Below are 21349 nucleotides of genomic sequence, written 5' to 3' on the forward strand. Positions count from 1 at the left end.
CCGTGCCTGCGTGGGTTTCCTCCGGGCAGTCCAGTTTCCTCCCAGATCCCAAAAACATGCAACATTAATTGGACACTGTAAATTGTCCCTAGGTGTGATTGTGCCTGCGGCTGTTTGTCTGTCTCGATGTGCCCTGCGATTGGCCGGCAACCAGTTCAGGGTGTACCCCGCCTCCTGCCCGTTGACAGCTGGGATAGGCTCCAGCACTCCCCGCGACTCTCGTGAGGATAAGCGGTGAAGAAAATGGATGGATGGATCACTATTGCCTATCTTTGCACATATTTGCATAAATTACCTTTAACACGATTAAAGAAAAGGACACACTTGCAAAGGAAAATAATAACAAAATATTTACAGTACATTCACACTCACGTAGGTAGGCAGAGAATGGCATCGGACACGGCGGTAAAATTGTTGTTGGCGAGTTTCAGGGTGGTGAGCTTTAACGGCAGCTGTGCCAGGAAACCTGAAGGCGATAAATTGCTCCGTAAAAGACAGAAGAGGAGTACCTAATGTTGCGTCTTCACATCCAGTCTCTCACCTATTTTGTTGGAGGAGGCGTTGAAGACCTCCAGCTTTGGACAGCCCATCAGGAAGTTGGGAGAGATGTCCGTTATGTCATTCTTGCTCACATCCAGGAGTTTGATCTCGGGGAGGTTTGGCGGAGGTGCGCAGAGCTCGGGCACACTGTTCCTGGAGATCGCAGCCAAGAATTAACATTGTTCTGCCATGAGAGAGCTGTGTCAGCACGTCACGTTCTGGTGGTTCCTACCCTTCCAGGAGCAGTTCCTCTAGGTGCTCGGTGGCGCGGCCCAGCTCGTGTGGGAAGGCGGTCAGCTTGTTGAAGGACAAGTTGAGGTGCCGCAGTGACGGACAGACGACTGACGTGTTTAAGGCGAGGTGCGGGCCCACGCAGTTGCGTGACACATTGAGAGTCGCGAGCGCTGGCAGCGCTAGGAGCTCTGCTGGGAGGGACTGAAGTTGGTTGCCCTGCAGGTCCAAGTGGGTAAGGCTGCTTAAACTCTGCACCAGAGACACAGGAGGTTTTGTTCAAGATCTTGAGTTTTAAAGCTGAATTGTAAACATTATAGACATCCACGACCCTTGTACAAAGACAACAACTCAAATGTATTGTAGTTTTAGCATCATCCACGTGAAGACAAAAATCCAAATTTAGATTTAGTCATATGTCACATACAATTATCGGAAAAAGCAAAAGTTCAATTTTGAAGGAGGATTGTTGACACCTGACAGAGCGCAGGGGGGAACTCCAGCAGGACGTTGTGGCTCAGGTCAAGTCTCAGGAGGTGAGCCAGCTGCTGCTGAACTGGGCCGTGGTCCATTAGGCACGACAGGGAGTCCAGCTCATTCCCCGACAAGTCCAGCAAGCAGATCCTCCTCTCCTTCTCCTTCGGAAGCACCAACGAACTCTCCAGGGACCTCAACGCTGGAAATGAAAATATCTCATTCAAATAGAGTTTTGAAACCAACTCCAACATACATGCATTAGTGACTAGTTGATTAAAGACTATATTGTAAGGACAGTTATATGAAAATGCATTTGTACAAACTTTTTTGGTGTCTTCCATATCTTCTGTGTGCTTGCTCATGGTGTTCGCTGTCTATTGGACAACTCTGTGGAAAAAAAAAAAGTTTAACATTGTCAACTACATCCATCCATCCATCCATTTTCTCTGCTACTTATCCTCACTAGCGTCACAGATATGCTGGAGCCTATCCCAGCTATCTTTGGGCGAAAGGTGGCGTACATCTCCTGAATTGGTTGCTAACCAATCACAGGGCACATATCAACGATTATTAAATATAGAATAATATGCAAGGAGTTATGTACGAGATCCCCCCACGAAGAAAATCTTGCCTAACATTAAACTGCTATCATTTGTCTCCCTCATAATTGACGTTACAAGCCGGGATTTATCACCTAATCTTTATTTTCTAGTTAAAAGGTGTGCTCTCATAGCCAAATCGAAGCAACGCTGCCGCCTACAGGGATCTGTTTGTCATTAGAGTGGTTTACAATTCTGAATTTGACAGACAAGCTGGGTGAGACACACACCCGTTGAAAAACCTGGTTGGTGAATACGTCAGTGGCAGTGAACGGTCGGATTGTAGGTGATGAATATAAACAAACAGAAGCGACAGAGTTTAATTTAGGATAGAAAAATGCAAATTTCAATGTGAAAACTCTTTTATCCTTGATCCCCCCCCAAAAAATAAAAAAAAGATCCTTACTATCGTGGGGGATGACTGTAATATTTCAAGTACCTCTGCGCTGGTATGCCTGTGGCGTTCATGGTTCCTCTTGAATGAGGCGCCCCTCAGCTCCTCAGTGGAATCGTTCCGAGGCTTCAGCGAGCCCCCCGTGAGTGAATCGCTTCCTAATCAAAGGAAAATGATCAAAAACACATCACATTGGAAGAAATGATTGGCACCCTCACCGTCACTCTCCATGTCGTCGAGGAAGAGGCCTTCATCCAGTGAGAGGAAGCTGAGGTTGGAGTCGTCGCTCTCGTCAGACATGTATCCAGACGTCAGACTGGGGTCGCCCAGAGACCTGAGGGGACCTCTTCTGGACCGTTGTAAGGAGTGAATGTAGCGTGCCAGGCTGGCTCCTTTACCTTCAGGAAAGAACACACATCCATAAATGGTTGTCTTTTTGTTTTGGATTTTACCTGCATGGAAAATATGGAGATATCCACTTATGACTAATTTCAGGCTGCCTGTATGGACTGTAGCGCTATAAAACTGACATGAAAACTGCTATTGTCTGCCCAGCAGTGGAGGGCAAGTCGGGTGCTGTATCAGAAATAATTAGAAGACGCTCCTAAAACCGCCAACGAAGAAGAGATGGGCCGCTATGCGCAGCTTTTCTTTCCTATTTAAAATGTGTCAGATGATTTAATAGGTAAATTTTGTTTCTTTTGTAACCAAGTATGTTTATTTCTCCTTTACAAGTGGCTTTTCATGGATCTCTCATAAAAATAAACAAGTACAGTGGTACCTTGACTTACAAGTTTAATTCATTCCACGTATAACTAAATGTGAACAATATCAACAAACAAGGCTGTATGTTCAAAGGTAAGTGAGGAGAAGTATCTTCTCTGAGTGTGATTGAATTATTATCATTATTATTATTACACATTGCAGGAGAACAACTTCCACTTTGTTAGTATGTCACTGACTTGCTGAATGAAATGTGTCATGTTTAATGCTGAAGAGTTGGGTAAATGATATCTACAATAAATACGCGATGTCATGCAAGAGAAATGGCTATTTGCCTATTTGTATCACATCGGACTTTTAAGACAAGAGTACTGGGTTCCATTACGAGCCAAGTCAAATGAATACACCCACTTGATATTACTTGAGATCTTTCCAAGTAAAAAGTACTCACCCTGCTTTACACGCGCAGTACGATTCCACTATTTTATCCTGTTGGATTTCAATATGAAGTTTGTGAAGTGTCAAACTTTTTTTTTTTTTTTGCATCGATCGCCAACGTTTCGCTGCAACTCTGACATTGCGTCCTGCTCTGTCCAAAATCTTAATTCCGTGTACATATCCTTGCGTGAAATAGTTGAGACCTTTCTGTAGAACTCTTTTGGACAAGTCTGACGCATTTGGCAAAAAACATACCCCGATATTATCTGGAATACGCGATAAGAGAATCGACTTCAAACATGTTTTGTTCAATCACTATTTTGAAAGCTTGTGGGACATGGCTAAGGGGGCGGAGCTTAAGGTCGCCATCAGAAAAGTCGATACTTTTCACGTGACGTCATGAGTCACATGACTTTTGTTTACGACGCCAACTGAACGGCAAACCTACAATACAACTCGTGTTTTTTTAATGATCTTTTTGTGAATATTGGCTTGCTTGTAAGCGTGTTACGGCCTTTTCATCATGGTATTTCATTGTGTGGCTTATGGTTGGAAGAACGGACATAAAAAGGGGTCTGACACTTCAGGCATTGTTTCCCTTTTGCTGGGCATTCAGCTAATTTACTGTGGTATCCTCCACACTTTTTACAAATTTTTACGGAGGTCTTTGGGCTATTGATATCCCTACTAGCACCCGCAGTGAAACTTTGCTTTCGAGGTTTACGGTGGATAACTTGAACCTCGTGGCTGTCACTAGCCATAGCCTTTAGCTGCACTTTTGCTAACTCATGGGAGCGGGCTATGCCGATCGCTGCAATCTAGCGAAAGTGGACTGAAGCGTGTGAAAGATCAATCCAAAAGATCCACATTTAAAAAAAAAGATGTTCAAGCCTTCTCACTGTTGCCGTCGCGCAGACTGTGCACCCTGCTTCTCTGGGCCAGCAGGGGGCAGAGCCAGGCAGCATCTAGACGGCCAAGACGGAAACCGCCGAGGCACAGGGCGTTGTTGTTGAGATCCAGGCCCAGGCGGCCCAGCAGCTGGATGACCATCGGCCCGTCGCCGCGCTTCACGGTGACGGCCAGGGCTCGGCGGAGGTGCTGTTCGTGGGCGCCTTGGCTCAGCAGCAGCTCCACCAGCTCCAGGGGGCCTCCCTTTTGGCACACCTGGAACACACCCAGTGGAAATTTGGGTCAAGGTAAGGGTTATGATCTCTCTACCACAGATTTTAACTCATAGCCGGTGGGTCTGGAACTTCACTCTTTTGGTCATTTTTTATGGGCAGCAAAGTTTGATGACTGGTCATAAAAAAAAAAACAACAAAAAAAAAAGTTGTACATACTTGGTAGATGAGAGATTCGGTTTTAGTCTTTTTGTTGACATCGGCTCCGAGTTCGATGAGACACTCGGCCATGACGGTGTCTCCGTCCTCGCACGCCTTCTCCAGCATGCTGTAGTGTAGCTCGGAGTTGGCGCACATCTTGGACAGAGCCAAGCACGCCGACCCGCGCAACTGAGGACGTATTCACAAGGACAGGGTGGGCGTCCTTTTCAGTGTCAAAATGTTGTCTCGGATCAATTTCCCGTGTGGTGCGACCTACCGGATTCTTCCAGTGCTCGGGAATGTCGGACTCTCTGAGAAATTGGAATATCTGACGGTCAAAGTCTTCCCTTTGCAACTCCACAGCTGATCCCGAACAGACGTCCAGCATCCTCAGCGCCACCTGGAAACACTGCGCGGACAAGAAAACCTTATAAAACCATTTTTTAAAAATCTATGCCAAGATGTGTGTAGTTTGCTAAAGACATTAAATATTGTCACAATTAGTTGAAAATCTGTGATGGATGGCAAAAGCTTGAGCCGCAAATGATGTTCGATAACCTTGAGCAGTAAGTCATAATCCTTCTTGTACTGGTCAAGTGAGGCCACCAGGACCGAGGCCAGGACGGGAACGATCATCCTGGAGAGCTTCTTCTTGGACACCAGGTGAGTAAGCAGGGTCAGACCCCAATAGTGAATTTCTGCAGGTTGTAGATTAACATAAATTGTCATTGATTAGATTTTGGGGGGGGCGGGGACTAAGAATTTTACGAGGGTACCTCGATCCTGCGGGAACATTTGTAGTGTGTGGAGTACAGTGTCAATCGCCCCCTGTTGGCAGAGCAGGTCCACTGCACCTGAGCAGTCGGCCAGGGCGGAGAGCACCTTCAGGCCGCACACCTGGATGGTTGGGCACCTGATGAACTTTATACATATACACACGCACACACACACACACGCACACGCACACTTATCATACTTCACCTCCAACAGGGTGATCGTTCATTCCAAGGAGGACAACAGTCATCTTTAAGTGATAACATAAATTTCCCATTTTTTCCCAACTTTGGCTATAAATTAATACTGATATATATAATTAATTATGGGTGGCACGCTGGTAAAGCGTTGGCCTCACAGTTCTGGGCCTGTGTGAAGGTTGCATGTTCTCCCCGTGCCTGCGTGGGTTTCCTCCGGGCACTCCGGTTTCCTTCCACATCCCAAAAACATGCAACATGAATAGGACACTCTAAATTGCCCGTAGGTGTGATTATGAGTGTGGCTGTTTGTCTCCATGTGCCCTGCGATTCGCCAGCGACCAGTTCAGGGTGTACCCCACCTCCTGCCCGTTCACAGCTGGGATAGGCTCCAGCACTCCCGCAACCCTCGTGAGGATAAGCGGCAAAGAAGATGGATGGATATAATTAATTATACCAGATTACAAATACACATTTTATCTTCATCTAATCTCGCACAACCCTTGTGGTGAAACTGGTGTGCCACCATCCTTTTTCCCCTGTTTTCATCCATTTGTGGCAAGAGATGTGATATAATTGTACTAGGCAGCCGTGACACTGTAGTATCCGTACCCTGTTGAGGACCTCCAGGTAGACGGCATGCGCGCCCTCTACCACACACTGGTTCTTCAGGACCTTCAGGGACACGTCAGCCATGTCAGGGTCAGCCACCGAGGTCCCGTGCTCCCGTAAACTGCGGTCTGGGGACGTTCAGCACGCCACGCGGTAACGACTAAATCACTGGGGATGAGCGTTTTCTCTTTAGAGCCACTCACCGGATCGTACCTGGACAGAGGAAGACCAGGCTGGCCCACAGAGCCTCCAGCTGAACCTCCGGCTGGAAGTTGTGGACTTTCATGATGGTTAGGATCTGACCCATGGCCATGTTTAGCTCGTCCAGACCAGCTGTCCTGCCCTGGAAGAGGAGGCTGAGCAGGCGGCAGGCGCTGACTGATACCTGGACCGAGGTTGGGTGCCTCTTCATCATCTCCACGATGTTGACGTGGAGGCCACTGGACAGCAGCATGGAGCGCATCTTCGCTGTGACATCAACATGAGAAAACCCTTTAATGACCTTTGCTGCATCACAGAGGAAACTGGTGTGTTTTGAAAACAAGAATAACAATTAGAGATTAAAATGAAAATTGTAATAAGGAATACATACTTCTACTGTATTTGTGTTTGTGCTCTTCTATACTTTACTGGATGTGTGCGTTTGTGTGTGCCCGGAAGCCCGCAGCTCACTCACGATTTCGCGTGACCAGCGTGCCAATGGCACTGGTGGCGGCCTCGAAGACGCGTGGCGAGGAGGAGTGAACCAACATGGCTGCCATCAGCTGTCTGTGAACGGGGGTCCTAAAAAGATACACACAGTTTAGACCAGGGGTGTCCAACTCATTTTTCTCGTGGGCCACATTGTTGTTCCGCTTGTCCTCAGAGGGCCGTTATGACTGTGAAACAAAAATATTTAGTCATCTCATCATATTTACATCGTCAATTTTTGAAATAGCTTTGGGATCAGAAATCAAGGGTAATGTGTTTTTCAACTATTCACACTTAGTAACACAAAAATGCTTGTAATATCTCAACTTCATCATTTATGATATATGACAATTTGATATTTTGGTACAGATTTTCACAATAATCATGGAAATTGACACTCTAGATTTGGCTTCAGGAGCCACACAAAATCATGCGGCGGACCAGATCTGGCCCCTGGGCCTTGAGTTTGACACCTGTGGTTTAAACCAAGAATATTTATAAACTAATACATAATATTAACAAACGTATTAAGAGACACCTATTTATCAATCAATTAATAAAATAAAAATGATTTTGGTCCATGTAGTGTAGGAAATATTAGTGTACAGTACCGATTATCCTGGTCCGCTTCGAGATGGCTCCTTCCAGCTTCGTGCACCAACAGACTGTGAATGGCCCAGCATGCAGCTTCCTGCAAGGGTTTGTGGGATTTCTTTACATTTGATTCATTTTCTAATGTGATCTTGCTCGGTGGTCCCAACCTGAACGTGCGGCTCTGCGGCGTGGAGATCCAACGCTGTGCAGCAGGCCCCCATCCAGCCCAGGTCTAAATTCTCCACTGGCTCTGAGCCGCCACCCCGGTTTTCCTCCGCCTCGCCGTCCTCCAAGCCCTGCTCGACCGCCTCTTTGCTCTGCACCATGCTGGACGCTATGGAGCACGCCGTCACATGATCATTATGATCGTATGTGTGTGTGTGTGTGTGTGACTGTGTGTGTGTATGTGCATGCTTGCATCCTCACTAAGGTCTGCCAGGCAAGAGAGGGCGTTGGCCTGTACCGTGGCGTTGTGGGGGAATGTCTGACAAGCCCTTACCGCCGCCCGGGCCACGCCATTCAGCACCAGGATGTTGTAGTAGCTCTCTGAGTGACCACACGTACACAAACAGACGATTGCACACATACACACGCACAAGCACACAGATGAATCACATTGACCTTCCTAATCAACAACTGCCGTGTATGTGACAATGTTATCACAATTGACGCAATCCAAACGCAGACTCCGGCATAGTCGATCTTTTTGTTCAACAGTGATGTTATCTCCAGTTATTCATTTATCCATACTGCACTTCCACACACCAAAAAAAACAAAAAGAACACAAAAAAAATCTCAATTACTTTTACTTGTGTTTATTCCTTCTTTATTTCTTAAAGCTTAAATCAAGTTGCTTCACGGTATAAGTTGCTGCCTTGTCCAAGTTCCTTGTACATTACTTACTAGCTCATGCCTTACAAGTTACTGCCTGGTGTAAGTACTTCTACAGTGGTACCTCGGTTTTTGAACGTCTGATGAGGCTGAAGGCAGGATGTCTCAAGTGCCGATATTAAAGCTATCTCCGAAAAGAGGTATACAAGGCTGAGGGCCGAGTCGCTACAGATTCGGCAATGCACTCCCAGCCTAGCATACGTTACTCGGCTAGAGCATACATTTTAAGCAAAAAATAACTATATTTCTTAAATGATTTCATTTTATAAAGTATTTAAAATACACACGTATTTCTACTGTGCAGTTTATTATCAGGAAAAGCTAAAATTAAAAAATCGCTTAAAAAAACTAATTTTTAGGCTTGGAACGCATTATTTGATTTTCCATTCATTGTAATGGGAAAACGTGCTTTGGTTTTCGAACGTTTTGGTTTTCAACCAGCCTTCTGGAACGGATTGTGTTCGAGAACCAAGGCACAACTGTAGGTTATTTCCGAGCTCAAGTTCATTTTTACTTCAAAGTTACTTATGGGTAGAAGTTACCTATTTAACCTCTATTAATTCTTAGGCTAACTGTTTATCTCCGAATTAATTACTTTGAGCTTAGTTGCGTTCCTACGTCATGTTAATTTAATGCCTGGCACAAGCTAGTTTAGTTACTTTCAACTTAGTTACTTTTAAACTCAAGCTACTTATACAGTGAATACTCAGTTGTCGAACGTCGCCGTTCTCGAACAAATCAGTTTTCGAACGAAAATTTCAAGATGTTTTTTGCTTCTGTTTTTGAACGAAAATTGGTACTTGAACGCCCCCGACAAAACCCGGAATTAATATATCGCGCGTGGCCCGACCAGCTGATCCAAGACGGGCTTTGTTATTGTGAATACGAAAGCCTGGTGAAAAAAAACAGGAAATAACATAACGAAAATAAAATAAATATATTTCTTGAATAATTTTATTATATTAAGTTTTTAAACTATACATGAATTTCTACTATCCACTTTATTAACAAGAAAAGCTAAAAAAAAGAAATGCTTTAAAAAGCCCATTTTTTTAGGCTTGGAACGCATTATTTTTTTCCCCCATTCATTGTATGGGAAAACATCGATTCTTTTTTCGAACAAATCACTTCTCGGACCGCCTTCTGGAACGGATTGTGGTCGAGAACCGAGGTTGTACTGTATCAAGTTATTTATATACCTGTATTATTATTTTTATTATATTATTCACAGGATACTTTTCTCAGTGTTTTAAGGTAAGTTTCAATTTCGCCACAGCTTGTCCGAGGGGCAAATTTTTTTTGAAAAATGTTTCTATTGCAGTTTTTATGACATGGTCTCCCTACATATTGGATTTTGACATGCTGTGGGTAGGCCTGGAACATATCACATCTGCTCGGAGAAATGGAGTAGCGTCTACTCAGTAGACTGTGCTACTTGTTTAACTTGGCATGGCCTGTGTGACGATACGTTTTCTCTTAGTTATTATTATCATGATCATCATCATCATTCCTCTGACCTGATGTGAACCTCCGCAACAGGCGACACGCCGTCTCCTGGAGCTCCTCATCATGTGGGAAAGCATCCATGGCCAAGATGAGCGCACTATAGCAGCGAACGCTGCCGGACATCAAAACCTCCACGTTACTGCCTGAAAGAAGTATTACTTAAATTTACTATTGTATCACATGATTTTGGTGGAAGGCAATGAACACAGTGAGGCTAGTTGAACAACAAGTTCTCATTTCAGGTTTTTTTCCCCACAGCAAACAATGTAAAGATGTCACCATAATTTCCGCCCTATAAGCCGCGACTTTTTTCACACGCTTTCAACCCTGCCGCTTATGCAGTCATGTGGCCAATTAGTGCATTATTTCTAATGGCCGCAAGGGGACACTTGAGCAGAAAAGTCAGAGTGAGATGTGGCAAGGAAGTCACTTTTACCGGTATGATTTGTTTTAACCTGCTCTGTTAGTGCTGCGCTAGCGTTAGGGCTGTGCTAGCGTGTTGCTGTGTCTCAGTCATTTTTACCGGGATGTTTTTTTTTTTTTTTTCAAACCGGCCCTGTTAACGCTGGGCTAGCGTGTTGCTGCTGTGTTACCACAGTGTCTCAGTGATTTAGGTATATATATATTTTTTTTTAACTGGCCCTGTTAGTGCTGTGTGCTACTGTGTTGCTACTGTGTAGCTGTCACGGCTGTCTTTTTTTTAACAGCCCTGTTCGTGCTACCGTTTTGTTGCTATGTTAAGATAAGCTAAAGTATTAAAACTTTGAAAACTCTTTCTGTGTAAATATCTCGCGTTTCAATCCGGGCACTTGCGGCTTTTACACAGCTGCGGCGTATGTATGTACCAAATAGTGTTTCCTTTACAAATGTACTGGGTGAGGCTTATAACCAGGTGCACTCTGTAGGCCTGGAATTACGATACCCCAGTGAGCACCAATCGGAAACAGTTATTCTAGAGCCTAGAATCGGAATACAAATGCTTTGCAGTCGAGTGATGCCTGTCTTTCTAAGACCTAGACACGAGGGCTATCCTAAACTGCTGAATGATGTTCTGCATTTTTTTGGCAGGATATGAGTGTGAGACTTCATATCAAATGGATAAGGACAATGCTCCCAAATCTCAAATTCGATTTGCAAATGGTGGAAATAATGTACACAGAGTTGATTGTGCCCATGTAGCAGTTCAACATTTTCCGTGTATACAAACATCATCATGTGTTCGACTTCCAGGAGAACAATTCCAAGTTGTTCGTTCTCTTCTTAGAAAGCTACTGGGGAAATATCATCACGGAATTACTGTAAAGACACAATCGGTGAAGATACTTCTCTGCTCTGGGTAGGTTATAATCGTTGTCACACACATTCATTGCCAGTGGACAATTAATTGCATTTGCACAGAGGCTAAATCCGTCCCCGCATTACGTCGGCAGAGACATGCATTTCACACATGGAATAGATTTTCTGGGAATAATTTATCCATGAATAGAGCGGAGGCAGGAGAATTGTTAAAGAAGCCAACTCAGAACGGCACCAGAGTACACAAAATGTACTTCAACCAAAACAAAAAGCAGTTTTTTTTCTGCTGAGTTCAGATGTGCTCAAATAGCCTTAGCAGTTGGATTAGTAACCAGGGCTAGTAACAGAGGGAGGAGGCTGCCTGTGTGTAAAGGAAGTATCAAATTTACAACTGAGGCATGCTGCCAATTGCCCTTTTGGTTTGAAAACAACTGCGGTTACATCACCATGTCTCGTTTTTATTTTGACACACGGAAAGCACATTTAACCCTTGAAACCAGACAATTAGCCTTGAAAGAACCGCTCCCCAAAAACAATTAGCTCATTTAACGTGTGGGAATTTCCATTTTGAAAGGGTTCTTCAGTTAGTGTACCGATGTAATTTTCCATTTTCGGAGCCTGTTCGGCTGTTAGTTCAAGCATAAAAGAGGATCCGTGTCCCTTTTATGCCGGAACAATTTTACTGTGTTACGGTAGACTTTTTAAGCTGCCGCTGTGGTTTCTGAGTATTTGAATGGATATTTTTTCGAGAATCAGTCGATCACTCGAACAGAACATGATTTCTGCAGGGAAGGGAGAAAAGAAAATCAGAAAAGACAAAGCACTAACTGTAAACAAGACGAGGAACGTAAATCATTACATACGTACCTCGAACAGTGACACAGTATATATGAATGTTCTAAGTTGTAGTAGTGCTACATCCAACCTATATTTTCCAGAACTTTAATTTGACTATCATAGCTATGCACATAACACATAGTTATATTTAGCAATATAGATGACGAAAGTTCAATCGAGGTGTTGTGTCACTGTCAAAGCAGATAAATAACTGGATGAGCCAACATTTTCTTCAACAAAACTACAACAAATACCCTGAAATAATTGTTTTTGGCAGGAAAGAAAAAAGGATCATTGTTAGTGAGCCCAGGTATTTCCTATCATTAAAAACCAAAGACCAGGTCTGAAACCTTGGTGGTCTGATAGATTCTGACCTGACTTTCAACAGTCATATCAAATCAATTACTAAAATTACGTTACCATCTGAAGAACATATCGAGAGTGAAGGCTTGTGTCAAGTAGACTAGGAAAAGCTCATTCATGCTTTTATCTCAAGTAGATTTGGCTATTGTAATGGGGAGGGGTGTTAGTGTTGCTGGAGTTACCTTGAAAAAGTAAAATCAGTTACTTTACTGATTAGTTTTTAAGCACCCCGAAAAACGGCTAACCAGGGGAGGCCGCAGGGACCCGATGGCACCTACCCGGAGCATATTACTAAAAGGCTAGGTTAACATACAAACATACAAGTCTGCTGTTTCCTCTGGTTGTTTTCCAGATCTACTCGTAGCAGTCATAGCTAAATGTGACGGTTTTACCCGATTTCGATATATTGTACTTCATCGGGGTGTACAGATGTGGGCAACTCGCATTAGAATGTTGATGAGACACTGTCAATAGTGTGCCTGGCATGTCAGCATCTCCTTCTGACGCAGACGGGAATCAAGTCAGAGTGATACATAATGCTAACTACTGCTAGTAAATTTTCTACCTCCACCCTCCATTGAAATGTAGTGTGGAGGTCATTTCATTTTGTAGCCCATCTTGTTTATGCTTATGTATGCACGGTTAAGAAATACTAAGTGCTTTCTGTTTTGGTTGCGAGGTGATTGAGCCAATCCCAGGTAGACTAGCTTTACAAATGCAAGATGGGGCAAGGGTTTGCAACTTCAAATAGAGAATCTGACAGACAGACTACCCGTACATATCATACAATTTATGTAATGAATGCTATGGTGGCGATAATGAGGCAGGAGGGTCTTACTGGGTCCAGACAGAGGGAGGAAAACCTTCATGGCCTGCAGCAGCACCTCCGGGTTGTCTGGGAACCCCTGCAGAGCACCCAGAACAACCAAGTGGTCCTGGTTCTCCACAAACTCTACGAGGTGCTCGTCGCTCACTACACATACACAACAGATTTGGAATGGAAGAAGAAAAAACAGCTTTGTTGCATTAAATAAGTAAGGAATAAAATAAGTTACACTCAAGAAAACAAGTATTTGAACACCCTGCTATATTGCAAGTTCTTCCACTTAGAAATCATGCAGGGGTCTGAAATTTTCATTGTAGGTGCATGTCCACTGTGAAAGAGATGATCTAAAAAGAAAAATCCAGAAATTACAATGTATGATTTTTTAACGATTTATTTGTGTAATACAGCTGCAAAAAAGTATTTGAACACCTGTCTATCAGCTAGAATCCTGACCCTCAAAGACCTGTTAGTCCGCCTTTAAAAGTCCACCTCCACTCCATGGATTATCCTGAATCAGATGCACCTATGTGAGGTCGTTAGCCCCATACAATCAGTAGGACTCAAACTTGGAACATGGCCAAGACCAAAGAGATGTCCAAAGACACCAGAGACAAAATTGTACAACTCCACATGGCTGGAAAGGGCTATGGAGAAATTGCCAAGCAGCTTGATGAAAAAAGGTCCACTGTTGGAACTATCATTAGAAACCCAGTCTCCAGACCTAAACCCAATAGCAAATCTTTAGAGGGAGGTGAAACTCCATGTTTCTCAGCGACAGCCCAGAAACCTGTCTGATCTAGAGAAGATCTGTGAGGAGGAGTGGGCTAAAATCCCTCCTGCAGTGTGTGCAAACCTGGTGAACAACTACAGGAAACGTTTAACCTCTGTAATTGCAAACAAAGGCTACTGTACCAAATATTAACATTGGTTTTCTCAGGTGTTCAAATACTTATTTGCAGCTGTATCAGACAAATAAATCGTTAAAAAAAATCATACATTGTGATTTCAGATTTCTTTTTAAATTATCCCTCTCACAGTGGACATGCAACTACGATGAAAATTTCAGACCCCTCCATGTTTTCTCAGTGGGAGAACTTGCACTATAGCAGGTTGTTCAAATACTTATTTTCTTCACTGTAATACAAAATGCACTTTTTACTTGTAGGATTTCCATAATAATAGTCTCAATAAACAGTGCAATGTCCAAAAAAGAACTTATTCTGCTATGTAGTGTATAAGTAGTCAACTGAAACAAGCACTAGTTAAAACAAAGCGACAACCCTCGGCGAGCTCGTGGAAAGCTCAAACCAGAACTACAAAATTGGAAAACAACACTTTAACACACGAGATTGTATAATCATCTGCTTAAGACGTGATTGTCACATGCACAGTTTGTTGACAGCTCATTAAAACAATGTACCAACCGTTTTATGAGCTTGTCAAAATTAAAAAAAAAAAAAAAAAAAAAAAAAAACGACAGTATGAGACACAAAGGTATAATGATCCAATTCCAAGGTTGTCAAAAATAAATGAATGTAAAAAAAAACAAAATTTCCCCTTGCTAGTAGTCATGCTACAGGAAATTATTATTATTATTATATAGTAAAGGACATTGTAATGACAAAAGCATTTATTGCCATTTATTTGCATAAAATGTTAAATTTGCATTTCAAGGTTGTCAACACTTTGTTAATTAATTCAAAGTACTGACGGTCGGCTTCATTCTTGATACTGCTTTGAGTTGCAAAACATCTTTTATCTGGTTGCTAAGCTTTACACTGTTGGCAAAAAAAATGGATAGTATTTAGTTGCATGTAATGAGCAACAACCAGTCCCTTTAGCCTCACCTCGACGAAGGAGCGCCTGCAGAGCTCGGCAGCCTTGGAGCTGCACCTCCTCGCTGGAGGGGAAAGACTTCATGGCCTGTACCGCCAGGCCGAACACATCTTCCTCTTCGTCCTCCAATAGCAGCAGAGCGATGGCGTCTGTATGAGGAATAAGAAGTAATTATGTCAACGCCCTTTCCAACAACTGAAGTCTATTTATATCACACCTAATCACATAATTGTGATTATGTGAACAAGGGTTCAACAAGCCCACAGTTCATAGAAATCAAAACGTGCCTCGGTCTAAAACCTCGATCTGGGCAAGGAAAAACTCGTCGAGACCCAGTTTAGGAAAACAGATTGAACATTTATAAGGGATCACAGATAGAGGCATCCCCCTTCCTGGTTGACCAGGCTGCAATGGATGCCGAACGGGAAACATTAATCACGATACGATAACTATATGAAATACAATGTTAGTATGACCAGCATGAGAGGCCAGTTTGATCAATATCATTAATCTTTAATCATTCATATTGATCGCCCCGCATCATTTTTTTTAACTACTAGGTAGTGTAGTAAGATGGAAGTACGGACTGGAAAGGAGAGGAATGAAGATTAGCCGAAGTAAAACAGAAAATATGTGCGTGAATGAGAGGGGCGGAGGAGGAAGAGTGAAGCTCCAGGGAGAAGAGATGGCGAGGGTGGACGACTTCAAATACTTGGGGTCAACAATACAGAGCAATGGTGAGTGTGGCAAGGAAGTGAAGAAACGGGTCCAAGCGGGGTGGAACAGTTGGCGGAAGGTGTCTGGTGTTCTATGTGACAGAAGAGTCCCCGCTGGGATGAAGGGCAAAGTTTATAAAACAGTGGTGAGGGCGGCCATGATGCACGAATTAGAGAGGGTGGCACTGAAGAAACAACAGGAAGCAGAAATGGAGGGAGCAGAAATTAAGACGCTAAGGTTTAGATGGAAAAAGATGACATGTTGTGGAGACCCCTAACGGGACAAGCCGAAAGGAAAAGAAGAAGAAGGCAGTATAGTCACTCAGGATTCCCCCCATAGTTTAGTCTCAAATTTTGTCCCTGTGCATGACTGCCAAAGATGTTTTTGTAGGGCTACTGATGATAGATGTCTAGCAAACTATATGCTGTTAAGTGAAAAGGATTTCAGGTGCAGAATTTTCCAAAACATCTTGTGTGCTCTACTGAACCAATGTCAAGTCCTCACACTTTGCCGCCAGGCTTTATTTACCCCGATATAATGAAGAAAATGCCAATGTTTCGCAGTTGTCATCCTCCATTTGTCAAGAAAACATGGTTCAATGTGGTCGCTATTCAAGAAAAGTTCACTGTTCTTCCTGGAAACACCCAAAATGAACCTTAAATGGGTGCTACAGATCAAAATTACAGACTTCCTGTGACTCTTCAGGCATGGCTTCCAAAGACTTTTTTTTGTGAGTCCACTCGTAAACATATATATTGAATTTCATGCTGCCAAGTGAAACTGGTTTAAGGGGCTGAATTTTCCAAAATCTCTGGCATGCTCTACAGAAACAATGACAAGTTATAAACTTTTGGTCCCATGCTCCAACCAAATGTACACTAAACTACCCTAACTGCCATTCCTGAATTATGTTTCATAATTTTGATCAATCATCCAACTCAAATCCATACTTTAAATTGTTAGGCATGGTCGCTTGAGACTAACAGACCCAATAAGGGACTCAATTTTGGGTGAAAATCAAAATTAATATTGGCCTCGGAGGCAGTTAAGATTCAGCCTTGTGATTGTTGCCTAGCAACAAATGTCCGAAAAGACGTATGAGAGGGAAAAATCTTTCTTTCTGTCAGTGGTGAAGTTTATCACAACATGAGAAAACCATCAGACAGGAAGGAAGATGGAAAATTCCACTGGTGTACTTACTTAGGCACCCTTTCAAAAGACACAATGTGAGTAATTGCACTTGAAAGCGTCTCCTTCAGGGATAATTTTGCGGTTTGGCAAACGTGCTTGAGGCTTAATTGTGCCTTCTATCTCTCAACATACAGTACGTTGGTATGATATAATGTTAATATTGTAGTTTTGCATATACCGGTAAAACAATGCAAAATTTGACATAAATCATCTAACCCATAAATGTCAAAACAGAAAACACTTTTGACAGCCAAGCTATTTCAAACACTTTCCCACCAGTAATTTAACTATAACAGAAGTCTTTTCGAGAGAGGAAGTAAAAATACATAATTGCGATAATGTTGTTGCAGAAGTGTGCACCACTATTTCCATTTTGGATGTGACCATCTAGGATCTTAATCAATCCAATATATAAAAATAAATATCATAACTTCACATATATTTAACTACATTGATTGAATGGTTTATTCATGTGTGTAAGACTTGAGTGTACACTCGCTTGGTACAAGAAATACAAATGCAAGTGTTGTGTGCTTATTTGCATTTAAACTGACTCACTGTTTTCGTCAGTATAACTTACGTACAGTATATAACTGAGGCTTGGAGTGGGAAGGAATCTCAAAAATAACACCCTATTACTGTAATTCCTGGCCTACAGACCGCACCTGGTCACCCAGTATATTTGTAAAGAAAATACCATTTGGTACGGACATACGCCAAAGCTGTGTAAAAGCCGCAAGTGCCCACATTGAAACACGAGATAGTTATAAAGAAAGACTGTAAACAGAGAATTTAACGCTAGCGCCGCCGTGCTAATGTTAACGCTAGCGTCGCCACGCTAACGCTAACGCTAGCGCCCCGCTAACAGGGACGGTTAAAAAAAAAAAACATACCGGCAGTAACATGCTAACGGAGCGCTAACAGGGCCGGACTGGTAAAAGTCAGTTAAAGTAAAACTTACTGGTAAATATCACTTAGACACGCCAGTAACACAGCGGCAACACCCTAGCACAGCGCTAACGCTAGCGCAGCGCTAACAGGGCTGGTAAAAGTCACTTCCTTTGCACATATATTCCAGCGGTCTCACTCTTACCTTTTCCGCTCGAGTGCTCCATTGCGGCTGTTAGAAACAACGCAGAAATTAGCCGCATCACCGCATTAACCACTGGGTTGAAAGCGTGAGAAAAGTCGCGGCTTATAGGCTGAAAATTATGGTGCTTCCATACCATACATACCATACAAAAATGCAAAACATGTTTATGTCAAATAGTGTTAAATATTTATTTAATACTGTAATATGTGTTATCAACAGTATTAATAAAATGTTATGGCATCATTGAGCATTTATTTTAGTTGGTTGAGGGAATCTGTTGTGACAATTACAGGGACCAGGACAAGCGTTTCCTGGGCCTGTCCCGAGATATATATGACGGCTACATCAGCACGTGCACAATGATTATTATGAATGATTGTTGTACGGAGAGTTTCTAGAATAACAATACAAATACAAACCTAGCAAAATATAAATACAGATAATTCACAATATTTTGAGCATATGGGTACCAGCAAATAGAAGATGGTAGAAGGGTTTTCCGAAGTAAAACAGAATATTTGTGCGTGAATGAGAAAGGTGGAGGGGGAAGACAGAGGCTACGGGGAGAAGAGATGGCGAGGGTGGAGGACTTCAAATATTTAGGGTCAACAATCCAGAGCAATGGTGAGTGTGGTAAGGAAGTGAAGAAACGGGTCCAAGCAGGTTGGAACAGCTGGCGGAAGGTGTCTGGTGTGTTATGTGACAGAAGAGTCTCCGCTGGGATGAAGGGCAAAGTTTATAAAACAGTGGTGAGGTCGGCCATGATGTACGGATTAGAGACGGTGGCACTGAGAAACAACAGGAAGCAGAACTGGAGGTAGCAGAAATGAAGATGCTGAGACAGCCAAAGTTGGATGTTTTGGAGACAAGATTCGGGAGAGCAGACTTTGATGGTTTGGACATGTTCAGAGGCGAGAGAGTGAGTATATTGGCAGAAGGATGCTGAGGATGGAGCTGCCAGGCAAAAGAGCGAGAGGAAGACCAAAGAGAAGGTTGATGGATGTTGTGAGGGAGGACATGAGGACAGTGGGTGTTAGAGAGGAGGACGCACGAGACAGACTAAGATGGAAAAAGATGACACGCTGTGCCGACCCCTAAAGGGACAAGCCGAAAGGAGAAGAAGGGTTTTCCTGATTTTTTTAGGTCAACTTTGGGGGTGCGCAGTATACTTCAGGACGCATTATACTCCAGAAATTACGGTAAAACAGACCTGATGGACACTTGATACACCATGCAATTCTGAAAGTTAAAGTCACCCGCATTTGCAGGGTTCACACGTGTTTATGTCCAGCTCCGTTTACAATACCGGTTTTTCAAAACCCCCATGGGTGCTTCGTTATAATTGCGTGACGACAAATGCTGGGACAACATGAGAACGTTTTAAACCAAAACAAAGTAACAATGGATGATGAAAATTTCAAACGGCATCACAGCTGCTGGAAAGTACCTGAGTGCAGGAGGAGGGCCAGGGCTCTGAGCGCGACCACGGTCACCCGGCTGTCTGCGTGGTACCGTGACAGAACCCTCAGGATCTGCCTGGATACACATACATGCGTGTGCACGCACACACATAGTTAAGGGTGGGCATATTCGAGCGATCACGTTCCGAAAGACCCGTGTGACAGTCATCATAGTGGTATGACAGTCATCATAGCGTCACCACCTGTGTGTGCGCTTCTGGAATGTCTGAAAAAATGTTGATAGTACCTTCACCTCAGGGAAGTGAGACACTGTCAAATGAAAAAGGATGTGAAATGTTTCAGCAGTTATAATAATAACAACGCTTAAGTGCATATTTGACGTGTTCACCCGCCTGTGGGGGTTGCCAGGAATGAATTGCATTTTCACTGCACGGCCAATCTTACTCAATTCATATGAAAAAAAATGTATTAAGATATAACACGGGTGTCCAAAGTGCAGTCCTGGAGCTAATTGTGTCCCACAGATTGTTTTTTGGATTGTTTTTTTTTTGTAGCATATTGAAAATATATTTTTTTAAAAAACAACAATTGCAAGATCAAATTAGAGAATTAGTGAACAATAGGGTACAACAAAAAAGGAAACCCCACAAATAGTTGTCCATTTCTGTTATTCCATAGATTCCGTGACTTTCTAGCTCAAGTTACTTTGACGTTATGTCTGTTAAGTTACTACTTCATGAAAGTCAATTGTACATTAATCATGTGTTATATGTAATTACTATCTGGGACAAGATACTCCTACATTACTCTTTTGGTTTTGTTTCAGCTCAAGTTACTTGTAGGTACAGGTTATTTCTTGTCAGGAACATGGCAAGGCCACTGGCCTGGCGATGCCACCTCTGACAGCTGTCACACGGCTCTGTTGCATGTGTGACACTAACCGACCAAGTACTTAAGTGGTTAATGTGTGATCGGCATTTGCCGGTTCGTTGCTTACGCTTTACAGCATCCTGGGATACTCCGCTACAGTGAGTAAGTTAGCAAGTTTAGTGTAGCGCAATCCTTTGTCACAGCGAGCCTGTGCCTCTTTACTTTGACCACGTCTTGTCCATGTTTCTTAGTTTGCCTCGCAGTCATCGGACCTTGTGCACGTTTTTGGATCTTGCCTGTTGCCTGGCGCTTTTGCGCTTCCAACTGTTTTGGACTGTCGTTTCGTGTTCGACCTTCTGAAATAAAACCACTCTTAATATCATTCCCTTGCCTCGGAGTCCTGCATTTGGGTCCGCCCCCGTGCCGCTGGCTTATGACAATTTCCATATGTTTTCCTAAATTAAGTCCCAACTCAAGTCACTGGCTGGTATAAGTTACTTCTATGTTATTTACTACGTTGCATCTTAGCTCTAGTTACCCCTCTAGATAAGAGTATGACTACATTAATTCCTACCTTCCTGCATATTTTTGTAAATAAAAGCCACACTTTTGTTTTATTTAATATGAACAAAACAAAAACAATGTGCCTCATTTATCAACTAAACAAATGTAATGTAACTGAATTTTCTTCACGGGATGAACACAGTATATATCTACTTAGCTTTTGGAGTAAGTTACTTACGATTTCCTTCTTAGACACTTGGGATATGCGTTTACTTAAGATACATTTAGGTGCAGGTTACTTCCAAATCAAAGCTACTTTTCAGGTACTTCTTTAGTCACTTGTAGGTACAAGTTACTTTTGAAATGTTATATAATAGTCCCCCTCTAAATTGCATTTTTTCTGTTA

General features: G+C 42.9%; 1 protein-coding gene across 3 annotated transcripts in view; it reads right to left on the minus strand.

Moving 5' to 3' along the window:
- Positions 1 to 21349, minus strand: part of lrrk2 (leucine-rich repeat kinase 2) — a 49268-nt gene that overhangs the window by 21540 nt on the left and 6379 nt on the right. For 2 of the 3 annotated variants that reach the window (XM_061823801.1, XM_061823800.1), the window contains exons 4-25: positions 19596 to 19684; positions 15159 to 15296; positions 13324 to 13458; positions 10001 to 10132; positions 8018 to 8137; positions 7759 to 7925; positions 7609 to 7688; positions 6984 to 7090; positions 6521 to 6775; positions 6308 to 6435; positions 5501 to 5645; positions 5283 to 5422; positions 5002 to 5133; positions 4743 to 4913; positions 4302 to 4566; positions 2460 to 2639; positions 2287 to 2399; positions 1572 to 1635; positions 1248 to 1447; positions 773 to 1023; positions 542 to 693; positions 373 to 466 (exon numbers count right to left, since the gene is read on the minus strand). In XM_061823801.1, coding sequence (XP_061679785.1) covers positions 373 to 466; positions 542 to 693; positions 773 to 1023; positions 1248 to 1447; positions 1572 to 1635; positions 2287 to 2399; positions 2460 to 2639; positions 4302 to 4566; positions 4743 to 4913; positions 5002 to 5133; positions 5283 to 5422; positions 5501 to 5645; positions 6308 to 6435; positions 6521 to 6775; positions 6984 to 7090; positions 7609 to 7688; positions 7759 to 7925; positions 8018 to 8137; positions 10001 to 10132; positions 13324 to 13458; positions 15159 to 15296; positions 19596 to 19684 — 3258 coding nt within the window. The remainder of the gene's footprint in view (positions 1 to 372; positions 467 to 541; positions 694 to 772; positions 1024 to 1247; positions 1448 to 1571; positions 1636 to 2286; positions 2400 to 2459; positions 2640 to 4301; positions 4567 to 4742; positions 4914 to 5001; positions 5134 to 5282; positions 5423 to 5500; positions 5646 to 6307; positions 6436 to 6520; positions 6776 to 6983; positions 7091 to 7608; positions 7689 to 7758; positions 7926 to 8017; positions 8138 to 10000; positions 10133 to 13323; positions 13459 to 15158; positions 15297 to 19595; positions 19685 to 21349) is intronic. The other variant, XM_061823802.1, reaches the window with a different exon arrangement.

Source organism: Syngnathoides biaculeatus, chromosome 6 (assembly GCF_019802595.1).
Source record: "Syngnathoides biaculeatus isolate LvHL_M chromosome 6, ASM1980259v1, whole genome shotgun sequence".
Lineage (NCBI taxonomy): Eukaryota > Metazoa > Chordata > Actinopteri > Syngnathiformes > Syngnathidae > Syngnathoides > Syngnathoides biaculeatus.